At 36.0% G+C, this 24,433-nt stretch overlaps 1 protein-coding gene across 1 annotated transcript in view; it reads right to left on the reverse strand.

Annotated features, from left to right (window-relative positions):
- The window catches only part of GRID2 (glutamate ionotropic receptor delta type subunit 2), a 1,309,423-nt gene that overhangs the window by 604,890 nt on the left and 680,100 nt on the right, over positions 1–24,433 (reverse strand). Inside the window, 1 exon segment of the mRNA XM_021100736.1 lies at positions 8,504–8,709. Coding sequence (XP_020956395.1) covers positions 8,504–8,709 — 206 coding nt within the window.

A 24,433-nucleotide genomic window follows, 5' to 3' on the forward strand; every position in this document is an offset into this window, starting at 1 on the left:
TCAAATGAAACATTTTTCCTATATGAAAAATACTGCTTTTCAAAATATCATCCCAATTCGTATTTAAATCAAACCACATGAGCACTCCTGTTTCACCGTATTCATTTCAAGGACACTTATAGGTACACTGTGATAACAATTTTCCAAGGATATCACAGCAGGTTGATTTCCTCAGCTGCACATAACTGCAGTGTTTTTCTTAAAGCTTTGAAATCTTGAATGAGAGGTGGAGCACTAACTGTAGACATTAATATATTAAATTTCTAAGACTTCAAAGAGAGCATAATTAACTCAATGCCACATAATTGCTTCAGGGATGGAAAAAAGATGCAAACAGAATTGATATGCTCATTTTCCACCTCAGCAATTAAATGACAATGCTAAGAGAGAAATTTCTTTTTTTTGAGAACTCCTTCCTTTGACTTTTAAGTGAATATTTCTCTTGAATATTTCAACAACTTTCTATGTCAACTTATAAAATAGAGGAAGAGTGAAGGTGGGAGCTCTTTGGCCAGGATTTCTCCCTTCCACCTCTCCCTCTCTTCAGTGCTTACTGCACCTGTCTGTCTCTTTGACCTCATCATAATCTTTAGTTCCTATGCCTTTCCCATTATTCCAATCCATCAGTTTCTTTCTGGATTTATTTGCCTCTCTACCCATCATGTCATCCACTGTCATTTCTATATCTCTTAGGACTTGACAATCATGTGCCCCTTTGCCTGCTGACGACTTCCTTTACCCATTTCAAACTGTGATGGTCCCCATCATCCACTATCAGCACCAGCTGCAAAAATGCTGAACAGCACTGGAGGAAGCTAGAGAATAATATTGATTAGATCTTAGGAGGCCTTGAATTTCTTCAACTGTAAATTTGGAACTTGGACAAAATGTTACATGTTGTACTTTCCAAATCTGGAAATACATATTTCTAGATATATTATTTCTCCAAAAAAAATTATAACCTTGGTTCTTTAAGGTATCTTCTGTCTGTTAATGTCTAAAAATTTGAAAGAACATCCTGGCACTTCCAACTGAAGAAAAGTCAAAGGGAATCACCCCCCAAACCTCAGTAAAACATAAGGGACTGAACAGCTTAGACACTAACAACCATGAGGAGAAAGAGACAGAAGCCATCAGAAAAGTCTTTTTAAATAAATGACTGAAAAAAGAAGATCGATGAAGTAGTGCTATCTCATGAGCCTGGGAGAGAAGAAATCATCCTAAGGGGCAGCAACTGAGCAGAGGACTGTCTCCTGCCAAGTCCTAGAAATTTTGATGCTTGGAAATACCAAGCCAAAGGGCCAGTGGGAAGGAAGTGGGGAACTAAAAAGTACAGGAGTACCGTTATGTTCTATAAATTTCTGTGAACACTGCATTAGTAAACACTGACCTGTTGTTCTGAGGGGTTATAGAGAGTTTGGGTCTTGCAAGCCTCCTGTTTTATTTATTTATTTATTTTTTTGGTCTTTTTGCTATTTCTTGGGCCGCTCCCGCGGCATATGGAGGTTCCCAGGCTAGGGGTCTAATCGGAGCCGTAGCCACCAGCCTATGCCAGAGCCACAGCAACGTGGGATCCGAGCCGCGTCTGCAACCTACACCACAGCTCACGGCAACGCCAGATCATTAACCCACTGAGCAAGGGCAGGGACCGAACCTGCGACCTCCTGGTTCCTAGTCGGATTCGTTAACCACTGCGCCACGACGGGAACTCCTGTTTTATGCATGTTTCTATTTCAAGTCACCTTATATACTATCTATTGCTGTGTCTTAGGCCATTCTAGTTGCTATAACAAAAGACACCAGATTAGGTGGTTTATAAACAACTGAAACATATTTCTCATAGTTCTGGAGGCTGGAATTCCAGGATCAGGGTGCCAGCACAGTTGGCTAAGGACCCTCTTCCAACTGAAGATCTCCTCTTTTATTTTTACCTGGTAGAAGAGGTGGGTCTGTTTAGCATTTAGAATAGCACTAATCCCATTCACAAGGGCTCCACCCTCATAAATTAAGCACCTTTCAAAGGTTCCACCTCCTGAGACCACACATTGTGCATGGATTTCAACACACAACTTTAGAAGGACACAAACTTTCAAACAAACCATGTTGATTCATTAGCATTAAATTCATGGCTCATGGACTTGGAGAAAAGACTTGTGGCTGCCTGATGGGAGGGGGAGGGAGTGGGAGGGATTGGGAGCTTGGGTTTATCAGATACAACTTAGAATAGATTTACAAGGAGATCCTGCTGAGTAGCATTGAGAACTTTGTCTAGATACTCACGTTGCAACAGAACAAAGGGTGGGGGAAAAAATGTAATTGTAATGTATACATGTAAGGATAACTTGATCCCCTTGCTGTACAGTGGGAAAAAATAAATAAATAAATAAATTCACGGCCAATGGCAGTACAACTCATGCCCAAATGAAACTTATCTGACATAAGCATTTTTTTTTAGGAAAACACACCACAGCCTTCTTGTTCTCAGGAACACTGGACACTGTGTCTACTTAGTGCCATTTTGCAAAAATGCACAAATGGCACTAAATAGACTGTAAAAAAAAAAAAACTTTATACAGTATAAAAGCTGAAACAAGCATGCAGAACAAAGATTTATTTGACCTTAGCTGATAATATGAGCTTACTGGTCAACTCAAAATTCCCACAGTTCTGCAAATTTCTGTGAGTGACTGTGAAAGCATCTCTAATATTGATTTGGGAGTTTCAAATACATTATCTTTGCCTTTTTTTTTTTTTTTTTTTTTTTTGTCTTTTCTAGGGCTGTACCCATGGCATTGTGGAAGTTCCCAGGCTAGGGGTCCAACTGGAGCTGTAGCTGCCAGCCTATGCCAGAGCCTCAGCAATGCGGGATCCAAGCTGTGTCTGTGACCTACACCACAGCTCACAGCAACACCACAGCTCAGGGCAACACCGGATCCTCAACCCATTGAGTGAGGCCAGGGATTGAACCTGCAACCTCATGGTTCTAGTTGGATTCGTTAACCACTGGGCCATGACGGGAACTCCTCAAATAAATTTTAGTGAGTGAATTCAGAATACAGAATCAGCAAATAAAGTGTACAGACTGCACTCCTCGTCTGTGCAAAACATCCTTGTCATTCATTCTTTTGCAAAATTAAGTAATTAATTAATCAATACATTGGTATTATTATCCTAGAAGAAAGACCATACATAAACACACATAGAAAATCTAGCATTATCTTCAGTAAAACAACAGAATCCCATTTACTCAATCTAAATGGACGCTTTTGGGCAAGCCAAAAACCCGTCTTTGTATGCATAGCTTTTAATCAACTCGTTGATTCATTCTTAAATACTAACGTCAATCTAGGATCATGAAACATTTAAAAACAACTGCAATGTGAAAAATACCAAGATAAAACAAGAAAAGCATTAGCTTAGAAAAGACAGAAATAACTTATGAAAGTAGGAGAACCTGCAATGCAATACTACTCAGTCATAAAAAAGAACAAAATAATGCCACTTGCAGCAACATGGATGGAACTAGAGATTCTCATACTAAGTGAAGTAAGTCAGAAAGAGAAAGACAAATACCATAGGATATCACTTATATTTGGAATCTAATATATGGCACAAATGAACCTTTCCACAGAAAAGAAAATCATGGACATGGAGAACAGATTTGTGGTTGCCAAGGGGGACAGGGAGGGAGTGGGATGGATGGGAATTTGGGGTTAATAGATGCAAAGTATTGCCTTTGGAATGGAGACACAAGGAGATCCTGCTGTATAGCACTGGGAACTATATCTAGTCACTTATGATGGAGCATGATAATGTGAGAAAAAAGAATGTATACATGTATGTGTGACTGTGTCACCTTGCTGTACAAGAGAAAATTGACAGAATACTTTAAACCAGCTATAGTGGAAAAAATAAAAATAATTATAAAAAATTATCAGTAAATTTTGAGAAATTAAATATTTTATTTGTTAAGAGAAGAAAAGGCTCACCCAACATGGAGTCAAATGGGTTGTAACACAGAAACATAATTGTGAAATTTTATTTTTTTAATTTACTTTTAAAATTTAATTTTATTGGGGTATAGTTGATTTACAATGTTGTATTAGTTTCAAAGTGAATCATGAAATTTTAAAAACATTGAAGATAAAGTTCCTAAAAGATTTAAGGTGCAAAAAATAAACCACCTTCAAATAAATAAGGATCAGACATCCACTGAATTTCTTATCAGCTGTCAGATGAGTGCCAGATAAATTAACACTACTGATGGTCTAAGGTAAATAATTTTTATTATTTATTCATTTGTTTATTTTTATTTTGGTCATGCCCATGGCATGAAGTTCCCAGGCCAGGGATCAAACCCATGCCACAGAAGTGACCCAAGCTGCTACAATTGACAATGCCTGATTTTTAACCCACTTAGCCACAAGCGAACACCAAATGATTTTTAACCTAGGGATTTATAACCAACCACCTTATTCATGAAGGAGGAAGTTAGAGTAAATACATTTTTATAAATGAATAAAATAATCTCATAAATAAAAAATTTCTACTTTCCATATATCCTTTCATAGGAATTTACTTGAGTGTATTCTCTTGCAAAACAGGAAACTAAGAAACTAGAGGATATGGGATCCAGAAATTCATGGATCTGACCCAAATGAGTGATGAAGAAAATGCCATAAATAGGACAGGAGAGCAAGTGCTCTGGGAGGGGAGGCTGCAGGCAGGAAACAGGGATTTTGGAGATTTGCTACTAAAGACAGGGATTTAGAATTTATGTAATTAACAAAGATAAAAATAAAGAACAAAGTAAGCAAAGTAATAACTCAAAAAAAATCTTGAAGTTCAGTGAGAAAAAAACTCCACATAATCATATCTTACAACTTTTTTTATGCAGTGCAAAATATTTATACTGATAAAAATATAATAAGTACATTCATAGATTTCCAGTCTATAGAACCAACCTGAAAGACACAAAAGATTTACCTCTAGATACAGAGCAGGAAATATACTCTAACATAACCAGTATAAAAGTAAAGCAGTGGATTGTGGAAGCTGGGAGGTAGAAGAGCAGAAAAATGCGGAAAGAACCTTAAGGGACCTTGTATTCTCTGCAGCAGATAGAACAGAAGTGAAGGTACAGCTGTTATTTAGAGGCATTTAAAAGTGTGTTATGTTGAGAAGAGGTGTGAGCATTGGTGAAGTAAATGAACTAAATCTTTATCTATCTTATCAGAAAGGAAAAAAGAGACAAAATAATAAATCAACTTGTAATACTCACCAGAGTAAATAAAAATAGCAAAACTAAAAAGCTAAGAGTGACTCTATATGTCAATGAAATATTATTCAGCTATTAAAAGTTACAAGGAACACTTCATACTTCCCACTGGAATGAGCTTCTTTTTTTTTCTTTTTGTCTTTTTTTGCTATTTCTTGGGCCGCTCCTGCGGCATATGGAGGTTCCCAGGCTAGGGGTCTAATCGGAGGTGTAGCCTCTGGCCTACGCCAGAGCCACAGCAACACAGGATCTGAGCCGCGTCTGCAACCTACACCACAGCTCACAGCAACGCCGGATCATTAACCCACTGAGCAAGGGCAAGGACCGAACCCGAACCTCATGGTTCCTAGTCGGATTTGTTAACCACTGCGCCACGACGGGAACTCCTGGAATGAGCTTCTAGACATTACTAAATAACAAAAATCCAGGCATAGCACCACAGCACAAATTCACCACTCTTGTGTAAGGAAGAGTTAGATGCATGTGTGCATGTATATCTGCTTATATATATGTATATGTGTAGCTAATATACCTGTAATGCTACATGAGACACTTTGCCTCCTAAAAAGAAAATCAGATCCTTAAGGAACAATAACAGGTTATCCTTTTAGACCTTTTAAATTTTGAACCAAGTGAATGCATAGAGAATTCTAAAAGTAAATATCAATTGAATTTTAAACATTAATATTAAGTATTTCTGGAATTCCCGTTGTGGCTCAGTGGTAACAAACCTGACTAGTATCCATGAGGATGCGGATTCGATCCCTGGCTTTGTTCAGTGGGTTAAGGATCTAGTGTTGCCATAAGCTGTGGTATATGTCGCAGATGTCTCGGATCCTGTGTGGCTGGGGTACAGGCCGGCAGCTGCAGCTCTGATTTGACCCCTACCCTGGGAAACTCCCTATGCCACAGGTATGGCCCGAAAAAGCAAAGAATAAATAAATAAAGTATTTCGGAAAAGAATAACTAGAGAGAGAAAGCGCATCCTCTCCCTAATATATTTTTATTCATTTTGCAGGATTTTGGTAAAGGAAATTCTCTGTGAAACCTTCCTGACGCCAGCCAAAGTTTCTGCAGTTAGTCAGTTCTCCTATAGGGTTCCAGAGCTCCATTTACTCATTGTTACTACTGTCTTTTTCTTTCACAGTTTATTATTTAGTTACCCACTTGCCTCCTCCACTAGACTAAGTGATCCTCTAATTCAGGAACTATCCTGTGTCTCCAGACTTCTGGAGCCGCTTGCCTTTTGAATTTGGTGCTGCTTGCCTTTTGAATGAACTGCATCTAGAACTTAAGGGGTCAGCCTACTCTCTAAGTGGGCAAATGCTCCTATAACTCTTGGGAGAGCAGAAGCAAGCTGTGAAGTGTCTGACACCAGCCAGTTAAGCAAGAGGAACCACTGCACAGGTCAGAGAAGAGTATAGCCGGCTGAGGATGGGGAAGAGGGGGTGGGTTCACTTTCTTTCTGTCATCCCTACTCACTGCTTGGAGCTGAAAAATAAACTTGGCTTATAATTTAGAGACATAAAATCAGAAAAGCAAAGTGAGTCAGGGAAGAAATGATGACTGGTAAATAAAGGGAGATAAGTCTCTTAGGACAATCACAAACACAGATTCTTAAGCATTTGCAAAAAAAGATGGAAGCAGTAGATTATTACAAGTATCAAAGTTCAGAGTCACGGATGGGGCCATAGCATATGCTACATGTTAGGTATGTGCTCTGTGCTGGAAAAAGTGATCTAGAAGTTACCATTTCTTAAGCATCTACTAGGTGCCACCTGCCAGCCCCCCAACCATCCCTTTAAGGCTTATTATACCTCATTAATCTGCATTACAAATATACTATGTTAAAATCAACAATTATTCCACTTTACTGATGACAAAATGTGGGCTCAAAAATGTTAAATAACTTGTTGATATCATGTGACCAGAAAGTGGCTGAGATGGACCAGTACTTATCTTTTAAATCCTATTTCTTTTTTGGAAATTCCTACCAAGTCTAGTTCAAATGCCCCTTTTCAATGAAGCTCTCTCTGATCTTTCCTACCAAATGACTACAGAGGCTTCAACTTTACTTATTATAATTTTAATATTCTAATTTATATTACATGCTTTTGTATATTTCCCTTCAATTTTCTAGCAGATTTTGTGTTTCTTGAAGGAAAGAACAAACTCCTGTAAAACTGGAAGTATTCTACTGGGGAAAAATCCAGTGGTTCAATGAGACTCTTCAAGTCATTTGCTAGACTTGGAAAGGTAAAAGCTTTATATTTGTCCTTAAACTGCATAGCAAAAGTTTTCTATTTTAAAAATGTATTACTGATATGGTTCCAAAAGTTTTATTCTTCTTAGTGATTTATATTCTACTTCAAGATACCACACATTATAGAGTGTCAAAGAACTTCTAACACATTCCTAATTTGGAGACTTTACAGCAGTAATTTGGGAGCTAAAGTAAGCATAATGAGAAGTGAAGAAAAAGGTATTAGTTAAATAAATTCATGCAAAAATTTTAAACTAATAATAAAACTCATCTGAAAGTATGTAAATGTCATGACCAGTCCTGGTACTATATAAAATTAAAAAATGTGAAGTAAGGCAAAAATGACTTGATAATAAGCTTTCATAAGGTAACAGAAAAGATTTTAGAATAGAGAGTTCAAAAAAAAAAATCCTAATTGTATTTTCACAAAGTTTCAGAGCTTCTAGCCAAATGAACCAATACAATTAAAACTTTTAGGATCCAGCATAAGATGTATAGCGGTCATCATTTTGCAGAGTTTTAGACAGTTTTAACTATTTGTCTTGGGAGAGTTTACAGAGCAGAAGTACGGTAATATTGGTAATATGTTTTTGTAAAAGTAATCATGTTTAGGCGACTTTCCTCAGAAGTAACATTTTATCTTGCATAAACGTTTTAAGTGTTAGACAACTTATTAAAATCCATTCAGGTAAACAGCACTTTTAAATCCCCATAAGATTTCTTAAAGTCAACTTGGCTATGCGCCTAAATATCTATAAATACAAAGCATTCTTAGCAATTGACTGGATGGTACCGGGTAAATGCGACGAGCAAGGAATTCACCGTGCTATCTCAATTCGCGCTAATGAGAGTTGTGTAGTTACTACAATGCAATGCTCTTCGTTTTCATCTCCTCTGTGGGGTTTATTCCAAAGCATTTAATTTTTACACTTTATTCCCAGCCCATGACAACTCTTACTTACCTCAGTAATGAAGGATTTGGCTGTGGCAGGATTCATAACTAGGATGGCTCGCCTAAGAGTGTCTCGATAGCGATTCAATTCCTCTATCCTCATGGTATCAAAGAGTGTGGTGATCATCTTATTGATGTTGTTTTCTACCTTCTGAAGTGCAACATCCATCCCCTGCTGAGACACTTTGTCCAGAAACTCCTGTATTCCACGGATATCTAGAACATCAAAAGCCCATCGAAATATGAATTATAACACAGAAGGGAGATAAACGCTATAGTGCTTCTATCAGAATAGTTTATTGTTCAATATTGTAGGATGTCTAAAACTATTAATTGAGTAGCTGAAGAAACTCTCAAATGTGTTTAAGGCTGAGTATGATTTAATGTGTTTATGTGAAAAATACAGGGATCATTATTTTTTAAATGAAGGACTCTCCAACTGAGCATTCTTAATTATCTCACCTTTGGAACATGTTAGAACAAGGTGGAGGGAAATGGGTGGGGAAGAGCCTTGCTTCCTTAAAAGAAAGGTGAGAGGGGAAAGTACATTCCTCATTTTTCCTCAGCATTAAAGAGTGATAGAGTGATATTAACCCCAGGAAAAACATGAATATCATTAATGGCTGATAAACCAGAATCAAGATGACTACCATTTCTTAAAATGGGCAACAATGTCATTAAACTTGGCATTTTCAACCTAAAGAGAGATTTGAGATGTTACCTTCAATGGGTCTCAGGTCATTTAGGCCACAAATGAAACAGCTGGATTTTTGACAATTTTATGGGTATGACCTCCTTAGCTCAAATCTAGTTAGAGATTTCCTTTTTTTTCAGGAACATGGGGAATGTATTTTATGCATAAAACATAAAGTTTAACAAAATATTCACATACCCATTCCAAAATTAGCAAATTTCTGAAAGATAATCAAATTTAAAAAAGTGTTCATTTCATAGAAAGAGGGTAAAATACAGTCTAGAGAAAGTGTTTATAAATTTGTGCTTTGTATATTTAAGTAACAACAAGTCTCTGAAATGTTACAAATATATGTGTATATTTTTCTAGCGCCACATTGGCTGTTTGTTGAAGAAGGGATCTAAACATTGATAAATATGATTGGAAAATGTACCCTGCACAATATTATCTTAATATAGCAGATTTGCTTTGACTATAAAGTACATTTTTTCAGTATATGCCCATTACATAAAGTGTTAACAAGGAAAAAAGAAGAAAAACAACTAGCCGAAGATGGAAGATGAGAAGTGAAAGGAATTTTAGGTTATTTATTACTAATGGATTATATCTCGAAGTTCCTAAATGTACATGACTGCACACACGTAAAATTTACCACTGAAGGATAACAATAAGGTCATGTGTTTTTCAATACATTAGTAATAAAAAGCAACATATAAGCCCATAGAATAAGAAAACGAATCGTCGCAAACTTGGAAACTAACATTTGCTTCTATCCAAAGTTTACATTTACGAAGTTACAAATTAATAATAATAATTTTAAGATGTGCTTTCTTCTTATGGTTAGTTTTGTTTTAAAATAATTACTATAAGTATTATATGTCCAGTTATCTGATGACTCTCAAACTCTTCTGAACAGGTAACTGTATAAATTCTACCTTATTCCCAATTAAATTATAAGCCCAGGATGTCAGCATCACAGCACTTTTAAAAAGAACAAAGCCTCATCTAGAGCAGAACAAGAGATAAAGAGCTGGAATAATAAAGGTATTAGGTACTCATTAAATATCCAGGTCAGAAAGTTCCTAAGGATGTAAGGTATTCAAGCATGGATTAAACAAAGGGTTAGATCTGATGAAATTTTACAGATAGACATGTAACAGGACTATGTTCACACACAAGCAGGCCTTCTCAACTTTTGCTTGTAAATCAGAACCACTTGAAAATCTTATTAAAAATGCAGAAGCCTGGGCCCCACCCCCAGAACCAATGTGTCTTTAAAATATGTTTCAGAGCAGATCCTTGCTTCTGAATTGTAAGCTGTTGTTTCTGTTTGAATCAATTAAATGTGCACCCAGATATAAGACAGACAAAACCAAAAAATACATCGAAATAAACAGATATTCAGAAAATAGAGTCCGGCCAGAGCATAAAGTTCTAGATCATTTATGCTTTTAACTTTGAGAAACAAAAATTGTTTCCAAAAAATTGCTGAGTACAATAATCCATGCTGTGTGCTCACAGTACAACAGTGAGTATAACCTTCCCCACACTGAAACGGACAATGAACGAGTAAACGAATATGTCAAATTCATGATAAGCCCTGGGAAGGAAACGAGACTGTGTTGGTAGATCATGACCGCCTGGGAGGAGGACCTGTTTCAGTTGGAATAGTCGGGAAGTTTTCTCCAGAAAAACTGGTAGTGAAACTGTGATCTAAAGGGTGAGAAGACATGGTCCAGGCAGACAGGATAAGAGAACAGCAGCACGGAAGATGCCCGGGGCTGTGAAGACCTTGTGTTTGAAGCACCTACAGGAATCCTACTTGGCTGCAGCCCAGCTGGTGAAGGGGAGGGTTAGAGGGAGGTGGAGCTGTATGGAGAAAGAAGGTCAGATCCTGTGGATCCTGGGGAGACACAGAAAGAGATTTTGATTTTATCCTAAATACAGCTTTAATCTCTTGAAAGTTTTAAGCAGAGGATCTGACTAAGTAGATGATGGGCTACGTGTGCAGAATAAAAAGCAGTCTGAGCGTGATTTAGATAGTGTGATTCAAACTCACCTTGTAAGTGATTTTCCCTTCATTTAAAACAGTATGATCTTTTTCAGCCTTTATGTTTGACCAGAAATTAAGTAATTATATGTTTTGGTATTCGGCCAGAAAAGTGATGTGATAAAAGATTGCTATTATCCCTCTGCTTCCCTAGTCTGCGATTCTGGCTATCACTGCCTAGATAAGTGATTGTAAAAGTTTTGAAAAATTTTCTAATCCGTAAATGAAGACGTACTTATCTTATAGATGTCTTAAGAGATTACTTAATGAGGGTGGTAGTGTGTGTGCCTGCCTGGGAAATCTGTATAGGGTCTAACACATGGTAGGTGCAATTATTGTTAATAGTTCACAATTGCTCGTTAAGGGACCATCCACTCCTCCCCCCACCAATAGAACAGAATTGCCTAAAATTTACTGATGGCTAGCTACCCACAAGAGCAAGCATAATGTTTGGACCCTTGGAATGCAGGAATTAAATAAACAATAATAGTTTCCCTTATTCGAGAATAACACCAAACACTCATGATATACAGTAATTCTAAGTTTGACGTGAGAAGAATCTGAATCACACTGTCTATTAGCTGTGCTGTGAAAAAGTCATTAAAAGAGAGAGTGGGCCTTTGACTGTCAGTTCGTGAACATGATCAGCCATCACAATTATTCAGCCACATTATCTGTAAACCTGTTAGCTGGCAAAAAAAAAAAAAAAAAAAAAAAAAAAAAAAAAAAAAGAGTAAAGTGCTACAGGTTAAAGAAATTAAAGAGATAAGAAGTGATGTCTGACTTCATAAAGCTTCCAGGGTTGCGGGTACAACTATACGTCACTTATTCATAACAGAAAGTTAAGGACTAGTTTCAGGAGTTCCCAGGGATTATTAATTCTACTGACCAGATAATTATATAGTGGCAAGTGATGGAAGGCTCATTAAGGAAGTCATTACACAAAGGACTGGACAAAAAAGGGACTTTTTTCCCTGAGCTCTAAAAAGGGACTGGTGGAAGGCAGAATATGACATCCCAAAGATGCCCAAGTCCAACCCCTGGGATCTATGAATAATTTAGGTTACATAAAGAGGAGATAGTGCTCCAGACCACCTCATCTTAAGAGAGGGAGACAGCTCCTATTACTCTGGTGGGACCAGTGTAATCATAAGATTTTTAAAAATTGAAAGAAGGAGGCAAAAGAGGAGAGTCGGGGGGAGATCTGAGAAGACTTTCAGGAAAATTCAGAAATGAATGCTGCTGGCTTTGAGGATGAAGGAAGGAGACCTTGAGAGAAGAAATGTGGATGGTCTCTGGGAAAGGGAAGAGAATGGGAGAATGGGTTCTCCCCAAGAACCTGAAGAAAATAAAAAACAAAACACAGCCTTGCTCACATCTTGATTTTAGCCCATTGGATCCCATGTCAGCAGATGTCTAACCTACAGAACTGTAAAGTAATAATTTGTATTGTTTAAGCCTCTAAATTTGTGATCCTTTGTTACACCAGCAATTGAAAACTAATAGAGAAGTATGGCTTAGGCCTTTGGCTGGCAGTTTTCAAATTGTGGTCCACCGAATTTTATTTTAGAAGCATTCAGAGAACCTGTCCAAAAGGAAGATTTCTGAGCCCCACCCCACTCCTATGGAATCAAAAACACTCATGATAAAATCCAAAAATTAGCCGCTGAATGATTTTTAAGAAACTGGTTTGGGAACCAAAGCTCCAATTTTTTAACTTTCTGTCACAGACTCCTCCAAGAAAATCATGAAAATTATGGATCCCAAACATGTAAAGGTACGTATCCAAAATATTCTGCACACTGCCTAGGTCACGGTCTCTTGGTCTCATCTGCTTGCTTCCCTTAAGGGTAGTTACTGGAAAACCTGAACAAGTCTAGCCACAGCTCTTAATGATTATTTTTCTATCCACACGATAAAAGAAGGTATAGATATTCACATATTAACTAGTATTGTATATTACATCTTATTAAATAAATATTTAAAATAAAAATATTTAAAAACTTATATAAATATCTTTCCTGATAACCTTTGATTACTTTCCCTTGTTATTTAGACTCACTCTAGTTGTTTTTTAGGCCCAAGAAAGAAGATTGGTTTCCCAGGGAAGTGGCCTCTGAGATAGAGATTGAAGGGTGGAAATCTGCTTAGAGGCTGCTCTCGGAGATGACACTGTGTAACCGGGGAAGGGAACAGGATCAGCAAAGAGGGAGCTGTGATACCGGCTCAGTAGAGGACTGCACAGAGCACCGGCAGTGGCATGGCCTTCAGATTCCTCCACGTAAGGGCTGGCAGGAGGGGCTTTATAAGTCCACATGAACTTTGGTCCAGGGCTCTCTGCAGCTGAGGGCATTTGGGTGGCATAGGACAGAATGCATCTGGAGCTTTTCCTTCTATTTATGGAGTCAAAGGTTACTCTTTTGATTTTCAGGGTCATTTGACACGAGAAGTCCTGATAAGTCCTTTTTAGTCAGTACTGTATCTTTCTTTCTTTTCTTTCCTTTTTGTCTCTTGTCTTTTAAAAGCTGTACCTGCGGCACATGGAGGTTCCCAGGCTAGGGGTCAAATTGGAGCTGTAGCTGGCAGCCTACACTACAGCCACAGCAATGCAGGATCCAAGCCACATCTAAGATCTACACCACAGCTCATGGCAACACTGGATCCTTAACCCACTGAGCGATGTCAGGGATGGAACCTGCGTCCTCATGGATTCTAGTCCGATTCACTTCTGCTGAGCCATGATGGGAACTCCTAATATGACTTTTTATGTAGAGGAAAACACACTATACTTGATGTCAGAAAACCAGGTTTGGATCCTTACTTTGCTACCCACAGAGCCATGTGACCTTAACCAATTTCACAGGTGTTGATGTCTGCTGATTTTACCTTCCCAATATTTATTCTCCTTTATTCAAATGACAAAACCTCATTTTTCACTTAAGAAGCAAACCCAGACACATCTCTGCTCCACATGTGCTCAACCCCCTCCACTCATTGCAGGATGGTCCAGTTTCCCAGGGTGGTCAGCTTAAGCTCTCCACGTCTTTGGCCTAAGTAATTAGTTCGCACATAGTCAAGGGTTCAAACAAAGATTGAAATTTGATATCTGGATAATGAAAAAAAAAAAAAAGGTCTTTCTTTTATCTACAAGTTGTAATGGTGCAGTTTTAGAACTGCAAGAGCCAGAGTATTTAGTGAGAAACTGAGAATGCAGCCAATAAGTGAAGTGAAACAGAAACAAGCTAACTAATTTTTAGACTTCCCAACTACACAAGCCAGTCAAAAAAAAAAAAAAATTACTTTTTCTGTTTACCTAGTTAGAAATGAGCTTCTGCCACTTGCAGGAGAAAGGGTACTGACTGTTACCTAGTCTTTTGATAAGTATCTGTTAGTTTGGTAATGAAGTTGCAGGCACAATTCCTGTTCTTGAGGTACATCCAGTTTGGTGGAGGGAATAAAATGTAAACAAGTAACTGCTTTAATGTGATTAATGCCAATTAAAGAAATATAACAAAGGAATGGAAGCTTAGGAAAAGAAACAACTAACCACATCTTATGCATGCAAATATAAAATTATATCACCTAATTACTAGGTTATTCTAATAAATGGAAATAAGGTGTATGAAATATTAAAGCAGTTTGTCAACTGCAAATTTCAATGCAATTTATACTTTCATTATAGGACTTTATTAATCCAGTCAAAAAAGTCTCACTTTTCTTAATTTTCTTCTGCTGTCTTTTTCTATGTAAAAATGGAAAACAAAAAATTATACTTAAGACTAAAAGTTGATCTAGGTAATATCTTTAGAACTGGATATTCTAGCAACCAGAAATTTCTATATCTGATTAATGTTAACCTACTTAGACCAACTTCCCACAACTCTCCAGGAGGTGGTCTCTGATTGAACCACAGTGATTTGTTTTATTAAATTGTTTAGAATAATGACTTTATTATGATCACTAATGTAATAATAAATTTAATCTCTCCACTGAAAAATGGCTTGTAATATAAATAGATTAAGGTAGAAAAGTCCCAGGCGATATTAGAATCTAATGTATAAACACATTTCTAAACTGACCCTTGAATGAGTAATATGATATTTTACTGTTCATCCCAAACCGGTAGCCAGCATCCAAACAGATTTCTTTTGGAATCTCCATGTGCCAAGGCACTGTGAGAGGTACTTGAAAGACAATATTGAACAAGACAATCCCTGCCCTCAGTGAGTTTGTTATCTACACATCTGATGATAAATAGACTCTAAAACAGACAGGAGAATTTTACATTACTACAAATTTTCCCAGCTGTAATTGCAACTTAAATTTATTGGCATTGTCTGGAGTATATCAAACAGTAATTCTCGGTCTGATCAATATATTCAAATATCACCTTTAAAATACTAAATTTGGAAGGAAAAGAGATTTGTCCCTAAGGCTTTGTAAGTCTGATTTTTTTCCCATCTATTCATCTCCTCCCTTCATTTGAACCGATTAGGCACAATTTAATCATGATGATCACTTAGTGCACTGAAGACCTTACAGGAGACTTCAGCACTGCATTCAGACATTCTTGGTGTTTCTGAAAGTATGACCTAATGCTAAGCTTTAAAGTTAATATTTAGAAATCCGTGACTTATTTTACATAAAAAGAAATACGTTATACTGTTGAACACATGAGATGTATTATTAAGCTGAATGGACTTTCCCAGTATACAAACAACAAAACATATGTATAAACGCCTTGTTTTCTTAGGGAGGAAAAAAAGCCTTTTAGCCATTGAGTGATGTAAAAAAATGTTCAAAAGAAACCTTACTTCAAAAGTAATTTGAGTCACTAATTATTTCCTTATCATTTGTAGCGAATTTAGAAAATAAAGATAATAATGTGCTGTATGAGATCTGGAGGTGACACAGTCCAGCAATAGTGACCTACTGAGATTTTCTATTTGATAAGAACTTATGATTTTAACAGTAGATCATAATGTTTCAGTTCAAAAGTCATTTTTACTGTAATGCAGATCAATATTTTTTACGACATTTTACTGATGAACAAATCCAAAATTGTAGAATATGTCATTTTTGCCTACTTTACATAATATATACTAATGCAAACAAAATAGTTCAATAAGATGCTTGGATTAATTACATGCTTATTGATGTACATTGAAGTAAATGAGAGAATTGAAAGCTGGAAAGTAGCCAAATGAGCAATAAACTGCTTTAAGACTATCTAGAGAGAGAGAGAGTTAATAATATTATAGTCATCAGACACTTGAAAACACCCTCAGGGTAATTATAAACATTTGCAGTAAATTAAGAGGAATGTGTCCATTTTATGGGCCTTGATAAAACCTACACAAAGACTGCATAGAATAAATATTATGATTCCTATGAATGCATTCATTCTGATAGCCATTCAAGGTTCATTTCAAAGAGTTCTACTGTACATACAGCAACTGAGTTGTAAGGAAAGAGTGATATCCTGAAGGGTTCTGCTTAAGTACCTCAGGTCATTCATCTACATACTGACCCTTAATCTGGAATCATTAAATCAGTGTTCATAGAAGGTAGGAGATTCCGTAAATAATCCATTTGTTACTCCTTAAAGTTGAACTTTATTTTTTGCATATGGTATCAAAAAAACTTTCTCTCTTTTTTCTTTTTTGCATATGGTATCAAAAAGTCATCTAGCCGTTTTCATGCTAAGATACCTTATCACCATTTATTATGTACTTTTAGGTCTCTGACTTTCAGAAATATCTACAGTAAAAATTATAGTAGATATTTACATATGGCTAAAAGTCTTATTGTAAAATAAAAAAGACTACTCTGCCATCTTAAGGAAAACATCAGAAAGGCTAAGAATATTTTATAAAATGACCAAAATAAGCAAAAACAAACAAATCAAACCAAGCAAGGATATATTTTAAAAGCAATTAAAAATGATGAATTTTAAAAACAACTATTTATAATTTTAAGCATCTAACATTATGATTTAATGTTAAAAAATAAACTAATCAGATGAAAAATATAATTACTATTTAAGAATTTTTCTTATAAGCAAATTTCTTTCGAAGTGAAAAAGGAAGCACATGTACCCACTTACACATACCATGATGCCCAGAGGGTCATCATGTAACTCAGGCTGGTGACTGAGAGCCCACCATGGCCCTGAACAAGGATGACCACAACACCCAAACAGAGCCTGAAACTTTCAATGTGGTTAAACAGCCATATGTATGATATTGATACATGGACAAAGACAGGAAGGGTCTTTTTTTTTTTTTTTTTTTTTTTAGTATAAGCTGTAAGAACATGCCCATGTCATCTAACTTGAAAATGAAGCAAATGCATGAAATGAAGGAGAGATGAGTTATAGCTAGAAGGGATATCCAACTGCTTTCATTAGGCTCATGTCTCTATGTCATTACTTTCACAAGCTGCTTAGGTCCCTATCGTCATATTGTCCCGAGGCTCCATAACTGGACCCAGAGAATAAATGTACAAATAGATTCATCCCACTATTAGGCTGTGGGACCAATACCTTTTTAGGTAAAGGAAATTAAAGAACCACGATATCTCATTTGATGAAATGAACATCAACCTTAGTGCTTATGTTACTCCTGTAAATCAGTTCTCTTCAGTCCACCCGTCCCTGAAATTCAACTTTTCTTTCAATATTCTCAGAATAGAAAACCCCCATTAAGGCCATCTATATGCTCTTATTCTATTTTGAAGACCCCCTACTCCTAAAACTTTCTGGTTTCTATATATTGTCAGTTCCGAGACTTCTTGATTCTGGAATCTAGCCCCTATCTGGTACATTCAACAAATCCCTTGCTTAGACTTCTCTGATGGTGAGCCTGCCTGGACTGCTTCCAATTGCTTCTAGTGAGCCTTCCTGGATATCATATTCCACCTACTTGACCAAACTTCCTCTCAGAGATTAGGCTGAAAGCATAAACAGCATGCTAAACAAACTGAAGAGGATGAGACACTGGAAGGGTAGGGTGATAAAATGAGTAATATAATAAAGATTTAGCGTAACATTTTTAAAAGGCAGAGATTATTCAAAAACACAAGACAAGTATTTTTTTCATTTTGCTAAAAAGAGGTAAAGTCTCACTTCTCTAAGACAATAAGATAGTGTGTAGCACATTGTGTGTCATCAATAAATGTGTTGATTGTATACAGAAATATTGAAATAGTAGAATAGTCAATAGAGATAAAGACATTTAGAAAGGCGGGACTATCTCAAAAACATATCAAGTTGAAAATTATAAATTGTTCTTGGTCCTTAGGCAGAAGAATGTTAAGTGGGTTCATGGGGTATAATCATTTTCTTGTTGGTAAATGATTACAAGCAAAAGGATTCCATGTGTTATATTATTTCAGAAATGGATACTTTTGTCCAGTGTGTTTTAAGTTTCACATTAGTAAAAGCTTTCGGACAAGTAGAAATATCCACTGTCCATACATGAAAAAGCCTCTTTCAGAATATAATGAGTTCTCTTTTGTTTGGCGAGTTCTGGCAGGGGAAACAATGCTACCAAAGATGCTGAAGAAGACACCTGTTCATATTTCTTGTTTCCAAATGCCTCATCTAGGGACAAATCTGGTTGCATCAGAAACACCAGGGAGGAAGATTAAAATATGTAGGTTGATGGGGCCTAACTTTCAAAAATTCTGATTTCAGGGGTCTGTGATAGAGCTAAGGTATTATTATGATTAAAAAGTTCTTCTAGCTTCCTCCTGTCCACTACATTCAATTCCATCTTTTATCTATGACTCCATAATGGGTAAGTGACCATACTTCAATTATGATATTCAGTTTAAAATTCTGATGGGCAAATTGATTTTTTCTTTTTCTTTACTTTTTTAGTCTTCAGATCACTTAATAAGTTGTTCTGCCTTCTAATATTTTTGCAGAGATATAATTTATCTATAATAAAATAAATAGAACTTACATGTGTAGTTCGAAGAGCATTTGTTGTATTCTAGTGTAACATTTATTGTATTCTACTCAAAACAAGATACTGAATATTTCTATTACCACAGAAGGTTATCTTACATCCTTTTTCACACAATCCACCCCCTGGCCAAGAGATGCACTCTTTTTTTTTTTTTTTTTTTTTTTTTTTTAAGGGCCACAGCAGCTGCAATGCCAGATTCTTAATCCACTGCAGTGCTAGATTCTGAATCCAATGAGTGAGGCCAGGGATTGAACCCACATCCTCATGGATACTAGTCAGGTTCTTAACCCATTAAGCCACAAAGAGAACTCTAAGATGACATTTTCTGATTTGGACCACCAAGATTAGTTTTGTATGCTACTGGTCTTCATATAAATGCAATAAGACAGCATGTACTTCTTTTACTTCAGGCTTCTTTCATTCAAAATTTTGCTTTTGCATATTTCAGTGGTTCATTTCTCTTTACTGCTGAATAGTATACCATTGTAGAGATATACCACAATCTGTTGAACCATTTTCAAAATGATGGGCATCTGAGTTGTTGTTTCCAGTTTGGGAACATAATGAATAATGCTGATATGAGCATTCTTTTTTTGGGGGGTGTGTGGATGCCCATAACAATTGGAAGTTCCCAAACCAGGAATCGGATCTGTGCCACAGCAGTGACCCAAGCCTCAGCAATGACAACACCAGACCCTTAACATGCTAAGCTACCAGGGAACTCCAAGATATGAGCATTCTTGTATCAGATTTATGAGGATACACATCCTCATTTAACTTGGTAAATACCTGATAGTGAAATGAGTAAGTCATGTGGTAGATGCATATTAAAATTTGTCATGAACTGCCAAATGGCTTTCCATAGCAGTTATATATTTTTAAATGCAATCACAAAACAAGAGAGTTTCAGTTTGCCACATTCTTGCCTATATGTAACACTGACGTTCAGCCAATCTAGTAGATAGAGATCATTTGATTTTAATTTGCTTTTATCCACGAACTAAAAATTTTTAGCACTTGTGTTTATCGGCCATTAATATATCTTCTTATATGAATTGTCTGCACAAGGCTTTGTGGTCTCATATTGTTCCTTTGTAGAAGTTTACGTTGTTTGAAACTCTGAGCTCCTTACATAGCCTATGTATTTACATTACATAAGTTTTCCAGATATGTGTATTGGAATTTATCCCCAGTTTGTAGTTTTCCTATTTATTTTCTTAATGATGTCTGATATGAGTGGAAAGTTTCAGTTAGGACAGGCTCATGCTGCTTGCTGTGCCTTGAGTATTAAAGCTCTCTGTCTCTAATCCAGGAGCATAGTGTTTTATGCCAGTATCCATAAAACTGAGGCAGGCTGGTTTCTTGCAACTAGGGTAAAATCTCAGATTCTTCACAGTTCTTGACAGTGTCATATTACAATTCCCAACTGTAAGCAATTCTGGGGAACATAGTTTTTCAACTAGAAGTACTGTCCTCTCAAATAAATTTGGCATTTTGTTAGCAAATTTAAAAGGGGGAATGGTTACTGTATAGGCAGGTGTCTATTTTTGCTCAGGGGTGAGCCTACTTTGACCCAATGATGGTCTTGCTTCCATATTTACAATGATAACCAAACCTTCTGAATTGATATACAGTATTTTTCCTTAATGGTGTTAATATGGTGAAGATCTGCAGGCTTGAAGTCACCTTCTCTCTTTAATAAAAATGATTTTATATATTTCATTTGCAAATCTTTTTTCTTTTTTCTTTCACAGTATCAGAAATTAATCTTATTCTTATTTTTATAGCTTCAAAACGTCCACTGGTTGAAAACAAGGACCCTGGAAGAGATTATTGGTGTCTGGAGTCAGGCTTCTTGGACTTACTTCTGTGTCACCTGACCTCTTATCGCCTCATTTCTTTTTTAAATTTGTAAATGTCATCATCATCATCATCATTATCATCATCATCTACCTCTGAAAGCTAGAAGGAGATAATACCTGTAAAGCACTTAGAACAGAACCTGGATGTAATAAATGTCCTCTATAAGATTATCCCTTATTATATTCTTGGGTGACAGTTAACTGCAAACTCTTTATACCCATTATACATGGTTAGGAATATAGGTGCTGGTCAGACTTTGGAAGGTTCACCACTATACCACCAACACTCACTGGTCAGACTTTAAACCTCAACTCTGATACTTCGTAGCTATGTTTTGTGAAAAAGTTACTCATCAGTTGTTTCTGTTTTTTCTATTTGTAAAATTATGATAATAATGTTATCTACCTTATAGAGCATTTGAGAAGATTCAATGATACAATGTAAAACACTTATTCTAGTGCCTGGCAAATAAAAAGGCTCAGAAATAATATTTTATTATTATTTTTATTGCTGCAAGACTTGGTCACACTTTCTCTCTGTTGGAGTGGCCATCTCTGTTCCTCAAACACTGTGAAAGTTGGGTAGACTTCTGAGAAACAATAATCAAGATCAAAGTTCACCCATGAAGGCTTCTTTGATCATTGCTGCCAAAATTAAACACTTTCTTCATTATACACCACTAGCATTCAGCTTGCATCATTCATGGCACAATACACTATTTTCTCTATTAAGGGAGTCATGTAAATATATTCTCTTTTGCTAATTGTAAGCTTCTTAAAGGTAAAAACTACATTCTGTAAAACTTTTCATCTCATATTTTGCATTTGCACTAAACAAATGAGCTATGAACATTTCCTGAATGACATTTTTACAAGTTCAACACTTCCTCTTTTCAAGCCTTTTAAAAAATGTCTTGACTCAATCAATTCAAATAAAGTTGCACAATTTTTTTCTCTTTTTAGCCACTTATTTTGAATCAGACTTGAATTTTCTTTATTAAAGCAGACTTTTATACTATGTCCTTCCTTAATCATAAACTGCTTAAAAAAAAGTGTTTCTCTAATAAACTAGATAAGAAGCTTAATCTTTTATTAAGTATATTTTTTCTAAGCAAAATATATCTTCAATAACATTTGGCTCCAACAGGCTGCCTGATTCCATCGATGGACAATGCTTAATCCATTCCTTAATGTAAGTAACTCTTGATAAGCAAGATAAAAGTCTAGTGTAATTCCAATGTTTGAACTTAAAACGAAGACATTGATGAATGGATATGTAAATACATGTAGCTCTCTTCAAGGTACAAGGTATTTGGACAGCTTGATGTTTATTTTGGACTCTAGCCCAGTTCTTTACTAGCAAGATTTATTGTGAGTATCAAAGGAAAATTTCCTTTTTTGAACGAGAGTATTACTGGAAATAATTTTAGTAGTACAAGCAGAATACTTTTTCATGAATTATTAAATTAAATAGTAAGTTTCAATCAAGTTTATCATCATAGTAAAGGAAAATGTTTTTTATTATTCCTAAAACAAACACTGCTTCTAACAGAGGAGACAAACTGTGATTATAAAATCTTATTCTTTCAAGGGGAAACTAAAGAAAAAAGAATGAGGAATTTCAGATGTATGTAAATGAGTTTGTGTGACTATGAATTTAGCATACATTAAAAAAATATTTACCTCATCAGTAACTTAAAATGTATTCTCTTATAAGAATTTCCCAATTATAATCCATGTAGGACTTAGAAAAATGATTAGGAATTTTCTTTTCTTGTGGGCATTTATAAAGAAAGAGTAAAATTATCATTTTAATGTTGTAAAGATATCTACAGAAAAATTTACTTATCTGGAGTTCCCATTGTGGCTCAGTGGGTTAAGAACCCCAAATGGTCTGTGAGGATGCTGGTTCAATCCCTGGCCTTGCTCAATGTGTTAAGGATCCAGAGTTGCCACAAGCTGCAGTGTAGGTCGCAGATGCGGCTCAGCTCTGGCGTTGCTGGTGGCTGTGGTGTAGCCTGGCAGCTGCAGCTCCAACTTTGACCCCTCGCCCGGGAAATTCCACACGCCATGGGTGCAGCTATAAAAAGAAAAAAGAAAAAAAAGACTTTATTGTTCTTCATTTTACAAGACTATTTTGATAGGACTCACTAAAAATTGTTTTCTCCCCTTAAAGAAAGATTTAGGGATTGAAAATTCATTATTTCAAATTATGTTTGAGTAGAGGTCATTAGAATACCACTTATGGTTATAAATACCATAGATAATTTGACTGGGGAAAAAACTCTGAAAGGCATACTCAGCATGCTGATTCCAGAGGCAGAGTTTACTATATTCACTAAACAGTCCTATCAGTGAATATTAAATTTGTGTTCCACCCTTACTTTTACTGATGAGCCAACTATTTTTATTTCCTTTTTGTTTATTTTATTCATTTCAGTCTCTTGGTCTTCATTCTATGATCCCTAAATAATATGAATTAAGCAACGAAATAAGGGTTTCCGTCCTAGGGACAAAGGACTATGCTTTTAGACAGTGCCACAGACTTTTGGCTGAAGCCTACCCGTCAAGTTTAACGGAACTCAGCTGCCAAAACCCCATGTGACCTTTGAATATTCAGGGCTAATGTAACTGCCACTTGCTCTCCCTCCGTGGGAGTCCACAGGAGCTCTTCTTTGCTGCTTCCCAGATTTCTGCCAACCTGTTTGTGCTCAGTTCTATTGATGCCATTTTCTGGCCCACTCTTGGGTAACTGCTCTCTTAATATAGTTCACAATGCTGAGTAATTCGTGCAAGAAAACTCTCATTTTAAAATAGTTATTCATAATAAAAATAATTTACACTATAGAGGGTAAATCTTGACTTTTTAAAATAAAAATGTAAAAACTAGGCCCGTCCATACTGAATGAAAAGTTTTTCTGAGACTCCTTAAGGCAAATCTCTAAGGAAACACATGTTTCAAAACATATATTCTTTATCAAAATCTGTTTATTTCCTCTCATTTGCCTATATAGATCTCTACTCCATTTCTTCTCTCCCTAATGGCAAAAATCAGAGGGAAACTATATTTGAAAATCTCTGGGATTAGAAAACAGATAGATTAATTCAGAAAGAAAATATTTAAACCAAAATAATATTATTTTTGCTTACTTTTCTTAATGTATACAATTAAAAATATAGAGACAAAGTGTTTTCTCAAATGATAGAAAATTTAGGCAAACAGTTCTGTGTTTTACCTTAGAAAGTTAAATAAATTATTTTCATACTACTCAGCATTTTTGTGAGATTTTATATTGTAGACAATATGCCAGATAAATATAAAGAAATATTATTTTGATGACCCTCAAAGAATTAAGTACTA

Source organism: Sus scrofa, chromosome 8 (genome assembly GCF_000003025.6).
Source record: "Sus scrofa isolate TJ Tabasco breed Duroc chromosome 8, Sscrofa11.1, whole genome shotgun sequence".
Lineage (NCBI taxonomy): Eukaryota > Metazoa > Chordata > Mammalia > Artiodactyla > Suidae > Sus > Sus scrofa.